The sequence below is a fragment of the Cibotium barometz genome, chromosome 65 (assembly GCF_041138505.1).
Source record: "Cibotium barometz isolate CiBa-2024 chromosome 65, ASM4113850v1, whole genome shotgun sequence".
Taxonomy (NCBI): Eukaryota; Viridiplantae; Streptophyta; class Polypodiopsida; order Cyatheales; family Cibotiaceae; genus Cibotium; species Cibotium barometz.
In genome coordinates, this window is record NC_141110.1 from 30,183,776 (window position 1) to 30,196,451 (window position 12,676).

At 43.5% G+C, this 12,676-nt stretch overlaps 1 protein-coding gene across 1 annotated transcript; it reads right to left on the reverse strand.

The window, feature by feature from the left end:
* Window positions 1-5,683: 5,683 nt before the first annotated feature.
* On the reverse strand, window positions 5,684-7,753 carry LOC147603164 (uncharacterized). Its single transcript, XM_086797437.1, has one exon. The coding sequence runs from the start codon at window positions 7,751-7,753 to the stop codon at window positions 5,810-5,812; it is 1,944 nt and encodes a 647-aa protein (XP_086653563.1). The 3' UTR covers window positions 5,684-5,809.
* Window positions 7,754-12,676: the final 4,923 nt, after the last annotated feature.

The window sequence follows — 12,676 nt, forward strand, 5'->3', positions numbered from 1 at the left end:
TAGGGTACCTTTTTGTACCATATGAATATATTGAATTTCCAGCACATCTCTCTCTCTCTCTCTCTACTCTCTCTCCATATCTGCGTTTTGCATTAGATGTTTTCCAGTAGTGTTTAGGGCTGAAAGAAGACTATCAGAGCTTCCGGTGTTACAAGTTTCCACATGTTGACTCGGTTCAGGTTGTGACCAAAGATTGCCTTCTAGATGGATCAAAATTCAAGGGGACCAAATAAAGGTCAAGATTGCCAGGTTACGTCCAGCAATTGATTGGGGTGGGACACAATCGCCAAGAGAAAGCTAGGGAATATGTCACAAACGGGGGCGTGGTTATACAGAATTTAATACTGAAATGACAAGATTTATCATCCTTTGATCACTGCCACATCCTAGCCATAACAATTGATTATACAATGTGGAAGTACCGAAAAGAAATGATACTACACTAGGGACCAGAAGATGGGCTGGTCCCCCCTCCTTTGAAGGATATGTATTGCTTTAAGGGAGTAAGAATTTTACAAGTACATAAAACGGGTGGATTAGCCCAGCCATACACCACCGTTTCTTCCAAAATGATTGAATATGAAAACAACTTACAAATGCTATACTTGCCTACAAGTAGCCCAGCTACAAGTTAGCAATATGGTGCCCAGCACCCTTCACCAAGATTGCCCAGCAATCCCGGTTTTTTCAAATGTAGCTTAACTTCAATAAAATCAACCACCTAATGGCTGAAAATCAGCCTTAGGAGAATGCCCAGCACTTCTCGTGTATAGAACTTGTAGCAACCGGATCCAAGATGATTCTCCCACAGCTTCAATCTTGAGAATAGCCTTCTTCTTCTTCTTCTAGCTTGAATGGAGACTTTCAATTTTGAAAATCAGAATTCAGCCAGCTTCTAAGTATTTTGGGGAAATAAAAACACTATAGTATGGCTGGAAAAATACTCTAGAATAAGTGCATTAGATAGAGAAATAAACAAAGGCCAAGAAGTACTCTTGAATGAGGCTGGAAATCTGAATTTATTGAGTTCTATTTAGCCTAGAAGGAGGCGCCTACAAGAAGAGAAGGAGTGGAGGTTATTGGTCATGAAAAGATGTGGTAGGGAGAGGTTTGTGCAAGACTTTTGGATCAAAGAATGGCTATTAGCAAAGTAGCAACTCGTGTAGCAAAAAGAGGAGGAAAAGTTTACTTTTTATCTTTTTCTTTTGAGTTAACTAGCTTGCATGACTCTTTTGGAGAAAAGTAAGCTTGCATGATTTACTTTTAAGTAAAGTAAGCTTGCATGGCACACTTTTAGGTGCATGAAGAGATAAAGCATTGCATGATGCATGCATGTAGCTGAAAAAGCTTGCATGTCGCATGCATGGGGGTTTCTGGCCATTTGTATGGCTGCCTGAACTTGAGCATAGGCGGTATCTAGATCTCTAACATATTCATGAGCAGCAAAAATCTCATCCTTAGTGCGAAGGATGGGTGGAAGTATTACCTTGCCATAGATAACCTCAAATGGAGCTTTGCCAGTGGAGGAATGGATTGTATTGTTATGCAATCTCAACCAAGGGTAAATACTTCTCCCATGCTGCCTTTTGATCAGAAACATAGCATTTGAGTAGATCGAGGACCATTGAATTTGCTATTTCACTTTGCCCATCTATTTGGGGATTATAGGTAGAAGAGAAATTAAGCTTAGTACCCATATTGTCAAAGAGAGCTCTCCAAAATAAGCTTGCAGTCCTTGGATCTCTGTCTCCCACAATGGCCTTAGGCATTCCATGATGTTTAAAAACATGAAAAAGAAAGAGTCGAGCCATATGATTGGGCTTGATAGTCTTTCTTACGGGAATAAAATGAGCTTGCTTACTAAAGCGATCAATAATAGTCCAAATAGCATTATTACCACAAGCAGATTGAGGAAGATCTGTGATAAAATCCATTGCTATGCTGTCCCAAGGTGATTGAGAGATAGGCAAAGGCTGAAGTAAACCAGGCAACTTATGTCTATTATACTTAACTTTCTGGCATACCACACACTCACGAACATATTTTTCTATATCAGCCTGCATAGAAGGCCAATAGAAATATCTTTCCAAAGCTTGAGTAGTGGGCAAAATACCTCTATGACCTGCATAGGGAGGTGCATGTGCTTCATCCATGGCCTTTTGACGAAGCTGCTTGACTACACAAATGGCTTGATGGTGATATAAATAATTATCCTTGATAGAGAAAGGATGGACTGATTTTGCAGTCTGTAAATCAGTCCATATCTCTCTGAAATCTTCATCAGTATTATACGTTTGAGGCATGTATGAAAGGTCCTCATGATATGTAACACGCTGATGCAAAAACGCAGACAGAAGGGAGAGTAGAGAGAGAGAGAGACCTGGAAATTCAGTATATTCATATGGTACAAAAAGGTACCCCTAAATCTACAGCCATGGGTTGCCTTCATGAAAAGGTGTAAACATCCAAAATCATCCTAATACTGGACCCACTCCCTAGTGGAGTGAATGACCACAACAATGAGCATACATGCCTATTTATAGGCTCTTGGACTCTTGGAGTGCTGGCCGACTGGACTAGATCTCATAAAGCTTTGATGCACCTGCAGCCGACTGTCCTTGTATGCAACCGACAGTCCCTGTGTGCAGCCGACAATGTCTTCCATGTCCTACTCCACGTTCAACACTGGCCAAAACTGCAGCATGCTCCTAAACTTTGGTTTTTCTTACATCTTTTTCTAGCTGCTCCTTCTGGACTAGCTTCAGGATATGTCCATGGGTAAACATGCACATGACATCCCCCTCTGCTTAACTTGATGACGGGATTCCAACCTGTTCTTGGATGACTGTCATCATCCCATTCTATTCTCGAAGTCCCTTTGTCATCCATCCATCTCTGGCGACCCTTTTCTTTGAAAGCCCTGCCTGGTCTCCAAAACCACTTTGACTCTGAATAATATCTATGCATCTGTTCCATCCAGTCCCCAATCCGTTCTTGCCCGGACTCTGAACATTGTCTTGGTCTTCATTCCTGAGAAATGAGTCTGGCACTCTCACTCCACCCCTTGGAGGATAATCCTCCCTTGGGACCGTTTCTCGAGAATCTATCTAGCTCACAGAATTGCCATCCCTTCTGGCTTTGTGGAACACCACCAACAAACCTCCTGGGAGCTCTTCCCAATCTTGTGTTCCTTGCCTTGGGCTTTGTACCCATGCACTTTCCTGTACCTTGGACTTGTACACCTTCATATGGGATTGAATCAGGGTTTAGCCTTGTTGAGCCTAATGCTTTGATACCAATGTAACATGCGGAAGCTCTGAGAGTCTTCTTTCAGCCTTATACACCACTTAGAACATGCTAATGCAAAAACGCAGATAGAAGGGAGAGTAGAGAGAGAGAGAGAGAGAGAGAGAGAGAGAGAGAGAGAGAGAGAGAGAGAGAGTTGGAAATTCAATATATTCATATGGTATAAAAAGGTACCCCTAAATCTACAGCCATGGGCTGCCTTCATGAAAAGGTGTAAACACCCAAAATCATCCTAATGCTGGACCCACTCCCTAGTGGAGTGAATGACCACAACAATGAGCATACATGCCTATTTATAGGCTCTTGGACTCTTGGAGTGCTGGCCGACTGGACTAGATCTCATAAAGCTTTGATGTGCTTGCAGCCGACAGTCCCTGTGTGTAGCCGACTGTCCTTCAATGTCTTCCATGTCGTACTCCACGTCCAACACTGGCCAAAATTGCAGCATGCTACTAAACTCTAGTTTTTCATACATCTTTTTCTGGCTGCCCCTTTTGGACTAGCTTTAGGATATGTCTATGGGCAAATATGCACATGACATGATAGGCGGTGGTGATAGCCTTCACCTTGGGCCTACGAGATAATGCATTAGCTACTAAATTATTCTTTCCAAAAGTGTGAAGAATCTGAAAATGAAACATGGAAAGAAAATTAGCCCACCGCATCTGCTTCTCTGAGAGTTTTCTCTGTGTAAGAAAGTGTCAGAGACTCTAATGATCTGTTTTGACCATAAATTCAGCACTAAGAGATAGTGCTTCCATATGGTTAAAGCATGAGTCATAGCCATTAATTCTTTCTCATAGATGGTACTATGTGTCTCTGCATCTTGCTTCAAAAGCCACAGCACGGCCTTCTTGATTTAACGCTGCTCTTATGCAATCACCACTTGCATCACATTCCACAACAAAGGATTTATGTAAATCTGGTACAAAAAGAATTGGCCGTTGACTAATGGCATCCTTTAACTTCTGAAAAGCTATCTTTTGTCTAATACCCCAAACAAAAGCAATCTTCTTCTTTGTAATATCATGCAATGGACGAGCCAAAAGACAAAATGCTTAATGAACCTGCGATAATATGAACATAAACCAAGAAAGCTTCTGACTTCATGTATAGAAATCAAGTCAGGCCAATCAACAATAGCCTGAATCTTGGCAGGGTCCATGTGTACACTGTCCTTAGAAACAATATGGCCAAGATAATGAATTTCAACCAAGAAAATTTCACTCTTTTTGGGATTGATGTAAAGTTTATGCTTGCGGAGCTCTTCAAAAACAATAGCCAAATGGTGCTTGTGTTCCTCCTCGGATTTGGAGAAAACTAGCACATCATCAAAGAAAACTGTTGTAAACATTCTGTGAGTTTTGAAAATATGATCCATCATGCAATTAAAAGTAGCAGGAGCATTAGTAAGACCAAAAGGCATCACTAAATACTCACACAATCCAAATGTAGTCCTGAAAGCTGTCTTATGTACATCTTGAGAAGCTACTCTTATTTGGTGATAACCACTTTTCAAATCAACGCGTCTGAAAACAGATGTCCCTTGGAGTTTATCCAAGATATCATCAATTCTTAGTATTGTAAACTGATTCTTCATGGTTATCTTATTCAAGGTCGTGTAGTCAATGCACATTCTATATGAACCATCTTTCTTTTGTACCAACAAAACGGGTGAGCAATAAGGTGATGAGCTAGGTTGTATCAAACCCTTCTCAAGAAGATCATTGACTTGTGTCATGATTTCTTCTTGTTGACTGCACTCACTCTATAAGGGGGTTGATTTGGAGGTAAGCTCCCAGGAATCAAATCAATGTGATAATCCTCTAGGTGTTGCGGGGGAAGTTGCTTAGGCAAAGCATTTGCAAAACAATCTTCATAATGATATAAAAAATTTACCCTAGACTTATGTAGATGTGTCATGCTTTCATCTTTAGACCTAATTTGCTCTTTGACAAAAACCAAGTACGAACAAAGACTTCTTTATTTGCTTTTTAATGGCAATATGGCCTACAATGGGAATAGTTGCACCAATAGTACCTGCATGAATACAATACTGCTTGCCCTTATGAGTAAAGGTAAGCGTCTTCTTTTTAAAGTCTGGAATTGGAACCATGCGAAAACGCCAGGGCATGCCAAGTAAAACATCATATCCCAAAGAAGTAGGACCTATGAGGAACTCCTCATGATCACCATAGTTGCTAATTTGAATGCGAAGCTTGCCAACCTGGGTTGCAGGAAACGTTTCCTGGTAGGAAACGGCAAGACCCAGGAAACGTTTGGAAACGCCAAACTCAATTACTAGGAAACGTCGGGGGTAGGCTCAAGTTTAAGGTTAAAAAACAGAAGTACAAATATATCTTTTTACAAAAAAATTAAAGTACATGTACAAATTCAATTATTGATCGGTAAGCACCATTAAAAGATGAAAAACAAAGCAAAACAATGGAAGACCATCATGGCTGAATTTCATTAATCAATCATTCTACAAGATAGAACTTGTTTACATGGGAAGTACACCTTCATCTTCAAACTGATCCTCAAAACACTCATATATAGAATCCTCCTCTAATACATCCCATGCCTGGCATGGACCTGAAGAATACGAGGGCTCTTTCCGTGATATGAGCCTAAGATTACTGTGCACAAAGACCAAGTCATCTGCCTTCGTATGACCCAGCCGGTTCCGCTTCATGGAATGTATGAAGCCATAGGTGGACCAATTTCTCTCACATGCTGAAGCGCTAGATACTTGAGATAAGACACGAATAGCCAATCTCTGTAACATAGGAGTACCTGTACCATAGTTCTCCCACCATGCAATAGGAGAAAGCTTTTGCATGTCCGCTAAAGTTGAAGACTCTGCAAAATCCCCCTGTAGTCCAATGTACTGTGACAATTGTGCTTTGTACTCTGTCTTCTCATCTTCATCTTTGCCCACCCTATCCAACGTCTTTCTCCACCCTTTCATCACATCCTTGTCCTTGTATGGTCGCTTCATAAACCACATTGGGTTGAGGACATAAGCTATTGCATGAAGAGGAGAATGAAGCATTTCCCAATGCTCTTGTGCAAGTACCCGAATCTCCTCGTACTCGTCGTTGCCATCTATGTATTCTTTCAATATCTCCTTGATTTTCTCTAGCATCTGATCAATGCCCTCATAAACCGTACCCATGACCGGTTCATCTCTATCCACCATACGAAGCATTGCCATGACCGGCCACAAGACCTTGACATACTTCTCTATGTCCTCCCAAAAAGGAGTAGACAAGAGTTGCATCTCTATGTGCAAAGCATACTCGTTGTTTCTCTTCCATGCATCCCACTCCTCGCTTGTGACCAGCTGCTTCAAGGGACTCTTCACCTTCACCAATCTCTGCAACATCATGAAGTTTGAAGCAAATCGAGTATCACCTGGCCTAATGAGCTTGAGCTTGGAGTGTTCGCTGAACATGGCCCTTGTTGCATCATGATTCGAAATGAACTGTTGGACTTCTTTGCCTTGGGTGATAGCTCGATCCATCCACTCGATTAGGACCAAGTCCTTCAGTAGAAGATTCAAGCAATGAGTTGCACATGGTGTCCAAAAAATATGGGGATATGCTTGCTCCACCAAGTGACCTGCAAGCTTGCAATTGGCAGCACTATCCGTAATTACTTGCACCACATTGCCCACACCGACCTCCCTAATGATGTCCAAAAGAGCTTCTGCAATAAACTCCCCTGTTTTTTGGCTCCCGGATGTATCAATGGATCTCTTGAATACCACACCTCGAGCACTGGAGACAATAAAATTAATCAAGGGCCTCTTTGCGGTGTCTGTCCATCCATCAGACACAATGGAGCACCCAAAGTGTGGCCATGAAGCCTCTACCCCTGAGAGACGACTGCAAATCCTGTCTTTTTCCTTGTCCAAGAGTGTGGTGCGAAGCTTCTCATAGTTTGGGGCTTTGTAACCCTTACCAAAAGACGCTATTGCACCCACCATGTCATGAAAATAAGGAGACCGTGCATAATAAAACGGCATACCACATGCATAAAAGCATCGAGCAACGGCCTCATCTACTTCCTCTCGAGATGCATTCTTGAACATACCTTCCACGGACGGTTGCATTGTAGGCTTCTTGTTGACTAGATTGTTGCCAGTCTTTTGCTTCTTGATAGCGCTCTCATGGTCTTCTCGAGTCATGTTTGCTCGATTTTCAGTCGACACCTTGCAGCACACTTGGATGCCTTGGTTCTTGATGCCGAGTAAATGGGCCCGTACTCGTGGATAGGAGCCTGCAAAATTTGTTTTGCAAAAAGAACATTCCCATTTCTTGCTGCCCCCCTTTCCGAATGCTGCATTCTCAGTCACATACTTCCACAATGGCTCGGGAGCATGAGGTGCTTTAGGCTTGAAGGGCGTGTTTAGGGGGACCACAGAAGAAGAAGAAGAGAACATGGTTGAAATTGGAAGTTAGAAAAAAAGAGGGGCTCTTCTCCTTCTAAGCCTGCAAGTTTGCTTTAATTGAAGCTGTTTCGAACAAAGCCACTCAGGGACAGAAACTGAATTGATGCATTTGCATTTTAAGGCTCTATGGCGAATAGCATCTGCGAGAGTAAGGTGGTATTTAGGATCAAGGGGACATTTGCAAGGCTCGAAAATGATCCTTCTTGGCGCACAGTTAAAGCAAATGCAAGGAGGTTGGGGTGCACAGTTTAAGCAAAGGCAAGGGGGCTCCTCCTGTGCTTGCATGAAAAGGGGTGGGAAGGGGGGAAAGAGAGAGAGGGGAAGGAGAGAGAGCTGTGTGCGCCTAAGTTTCTCACAGAGAGCTAATTACGTTGCAGGCTGAGCTAACTTTTTTTTTTCTAATTTTATCAAAACGGTGCTTTTTAAAAAAAACCCACAAACGGGCTTTTTAAAAAAACGGGCTCCTCGTTTTCATTAACTCTGGCGTGGAATGCTCTGGCGCACTGTGGGCTTGTGGGTTCATTAACGCTGCGCAGAGTCTATGCAGGGAGGCGAATCGATTTTTATTAATATTGGGCCCCGTTCGTTTTTTTTAAAATTCGCAGCAGTTCTTTTCGCTTTTTGGCCTGCCACGTGTCTTATAAATAGAACACTAAAATCAAACGTTTCCCAGCTGTTTCCCCCTATAGGAAACGGCTGGCAGGTGGGGAAACGTGGAAACGACGTTTCCACCCCTTCATCCCACGTTTCCTGCAACGAAGTTGCCAACCACTGGTGTTACATGTGCATTCAATCCTTCAAAAGCAAACTCTGCATGCATACTCAAACCCAACTGCCCAAGATGCAATTTAAGTGCTTCTGCCATCTCAATAGAAATGAAATTGTCAGTAGAACCCTGATCAAACAAAAACAAAGCATTTTTATCTTGTAATTTATCCCAAGCCTTTAACAAAGTAAGACTATTTGGATTAGCTGAGGTATTGCCTTGAACATCCGGTACTGCATTAGAAGAGGGTGGGGCTTCATGGTTGCCTTCATCATTAACAAGTTGAGGACATTCCCTCTTCATATGGTCTTTGCTACCACATTAAAAACATTTACCTTGCTCTCGGTACTCCTTACTAAGGCGGTTTGATTTGTTTTTACCCCCCGGCTTCTTTTTGTGAAACCCCTTCTTCTTTTGCTCTCTTTCTCCACTTCTAGTTTGCCGTCTGTAACATGCGGAAGCTCTGGGGAGTCTTCTTTCAGCCCTAAACACTCTTGGAAACCTTCTGATGCAAAAACGCACCATTTGATGCAAAAACGTAGGTAGAGAGAGAGTAGAGAGAGAGAGTGAGAAGTGCTGGAATTTCAGTATATACTATGGTACAAAACGGTACATATCTTGCAGCCCTTGGCTGCCTTCATAAAAAGGTGGTTAACCCTAAAATCTGTCCCCTATGGGACCTCTAAGGATCCAAACCCCTAGTGGGATTGAATGACTACAATGATGGGCACTTGGGCTATTTATAGCCCCTTGAAGTTCATGGGGAACTGGCCGACTGCTGGTCGGCCAGTTCATATATTCATTAAATCCTTTTTCATGCCGCCGACTTGGTGATACTCCTGGTTAATGATGCGCTTGTTGCTCCCACTCTGCTGACGTCAGCCGACAGCTATTCTGGCAGCCAGCATCCTCTTTCTTGCAGCCGACAGCCCTCTGATCCATGCTTTGCTCCAGGTCCTGCTCCATGTCCATCTTCTACTGGTTCATGGTCTTTATCTGTTTGCCTCTTCTGGATCTAGCTCTGAGAATGTCCATGGCATCTGTGATGCACGACATCCCCCTCTGCTAAACTTGATGACGGGAATCCAACCTGCTCTTGGATGACTGTCATCATCCCAATCCTGACCCGAAGTCCCTCTGTCATCATCCATCCTTGGCAAACCTTTTTCTCTAAAAATCCGGTCTGTTCTCCAAACCACTCTGTCTCTGATGAAGATCTATGCATCTGGTCTTCCTCTAGTCCACAATCCATTCCTGCCCTGGCTCTGAAACACCGTCTTGGTCTTCATTCCTGGAACTGAGTCTGGCACTCTCACATCACCCTTGGAGGATCAACCTCCCTTGGGACCGTTACCTGAGAACCTATCTGGCTCACGGAACTGCCATCCCCATCTGGCACTGTGGAACACCACCAACAAACCTCCTGGGAGTTCTTCCCGATCTGTGTTCCCGCCTTGGGCTTCGAATCCGTGTACTTTCCTATACCTTGGACCTGTACACCATCATCTGGGACTGAATCAGTGTTTAGCTTTGCTGAGCCTGATGCTCTGATACCAATGTAACATGCGGAAGCTCTGGGGAGTCTTCTTTCAGCCCTAAACACTCTTGGAAACCTTCTGATGCAAAAACGCAGGTAGAGAGAGAGTAGAGAGAGAGAGTGAGAAGTGCTGGAATTTCAGTATATACTATGATACAAAAGGGTACATATCTTGCAGCCCTTGGCTGCCTTCATAAAAAGGTGGTTAACCCTAAAATCTGTCCCCTATGGGACCTCCTAAGGATCCAAACCCCTAGTGGGATTGAATGACTACAATGATGGGCACTTGGGCTATTTATAGCCCCTTGAAGTTCATGGGGAACTGGCCGACTGTTGGTCGGCCAGTTCATGTATTCATTAAATCCTTTTTCATGCAGTCGACTTGGTGATACTCCTGGTTAATGATGCGCTTGTTGCTCCCACTCTGCTGACGTCAGCCGATAGCTATTCTGGCAGCCAGCATCCTCTTTCTTGCAGCCGACAGCCCTCTGATCCATGCTTTGCTCCAAGTCCTGCTCCATGTCCATCTTCTACTGGTTCATGGTCTTTATCTGTTTGCCTCTTCTGGATCTAGCTCTGAGAATGTCCATGGCATCTGTGATGCACATGACACCGTCCAACCCTTGGACAGCTCTTGATTTGTCCTGTGTTTAGTTTTGTATGAGCTAAACTCTTGCTTTCTAGGGGTGCCTTTTGAATGCAAATTTTCAGCAATAATTTCCGACTCCATCATGTGTTGTAAAGTACTGTTAGGATAGAGTTTTAGGCTCATCCTAATAATAGATTGGAGACCACTTTCAAACTTCCGCATCTTCTCATCATTAGCAATCTTCATAAAGGGGGTTACTTTAAGCAAAACAACCCAAAACTTATCTACATATGCAGACACACTTTCATGCTCTTTTTGTGACAACCAATCCCACTCTTTCTTTACATCTTTCTCAAAGTTAGGTGGAAGAAACTGCTCATAAAATTGAATTTTAAAGTCTTCCCAAGACTTTGGATCCTTGTTCTCAAGAATCTTGGCTAGCCACCAATTGCTAGCCGTATCCTTCAAATTGTTGGGGTAAAGGCATAATGCCCACCCTTATAGTGTGTACAAGCCCATAAGTTATAGTACATAGTACACTTAGTACTTTTAATGTACTAAGTGCACTATGTGTACTAGTGCAATATACATGTGTGATAGGAGAGTCACACACTCATGCCTCATGAGTTGACTTATCCCCACAACTCTCTCTCTCTCTCTCTCTCCCTAATTCTCTCTGTGTATGTCTCCCACACATGAATTAACCTAACCCTAATTCTTCATACTCCCACACAACTAGTATCAGAGCAGGAAACGCAAAGGCCACTGTGTTCATTGAGAGCAGCAGGTAGGAGACTGAAGCGCTGAATCCAATAAGCTGGGCAGCAATTCGTGAGCTGTAGCGCTGGGTGTAGGCTGGCGCTAGGCGAAACAGGCGAAGGCAGCATAGCGAGGAGGCCAGCAGTGAACCCGACGTGAATCGAACAGACGTGCGTATTAACGTGGAGTTCCTGGCTACCTGCGCTAGGCGAAGCGACCTGTGCTATGCGAATGCACGAGCGTCGACTGAGTGTGTAGAAGCACTGGGCGTTAGTCGTCGGCTGGTCCACAAGGCGGATAGAACCCGTAGCGCTAATAGTCGGAGGCGTCGAAGGCTTTAATCGTCAGCTGGCTACCTGCACTAGGTGGACACATCACCCAAGGTGCAGTCCGACAAGGCCCGCCTCAACGTCACCAGGCGGCCTATGTCGTGAAGCTGGCAGAAGAGGGTGGTAGCCACGGCGCCTCTCATAGCCATGCCCAAGAAGAGCAACACGTTGCCTGCTGAGGAAAGCTACGCTACCCAGCCATCCGTACAGCTGCAGGTGCATCAGCAATACCTTCAACATACACACAGTCAGTGTGTACAGCAGCATCAACAGCAAAATCGACGCCCTCCTTTCCTGCAACAACAAAAATCAAAAATCAAGGTATTTGCCTCAATTTTTTTTTGGGATTTGCAATTGAGCAAGTACAATCATCAATTGAGCAGGTACAGGTGCCGAATTGCTCAATTTTGAGCAAAATTGGTTGACATTGGTCACAATTAGGATCAATTTGCAGGAAATTGGTCACAATCAGGATCAATTTGCAGGAAATTGGATGTCGAAATTTGGGGCTTTTGATGTAATTGTGCAATTAAGCACTCACACATGCTGTATGATGTGAGAAATCGCACATTTGGGCAAAATTGCAGCAAATTGCAGTGCAAATCAAGGGGTTTTTGTGCCAATTTGGTTGATTTGCATGCAGGCAATCGCATTTGATGCTGTGGATAATGTGCTGATGCCTTACAAGCACTCAATGTGCCTGTAAATCAAGGGGCTTTCATGTATTTGATGTATATGTGGCCAGGGGGAAGCATCGTGAACACTCTGGATGCCTTCATGTGCGTCAATGTACCATGTATGATCAGAAATTGATCTTAATTCAAGGGGCTTTTCAAGTTTGTATGCTTGTTGAGCTTGGCAAAGCAGCAGGCAAGACTTTTATGCCTTGAATCCTCAGAAATCAGCTTGCAGTCAAGGGGCTTTTGCCCAATTT

Coding starts and splice junctions, on each gene's coding strand:
- LOC147603164 (XM_086797437.1), bottom strand. CDS start 7,753: ATGTTCTCTTCTTCTTCTTCTGTGGTCCCCCTAAACACGCCCTTCAAG.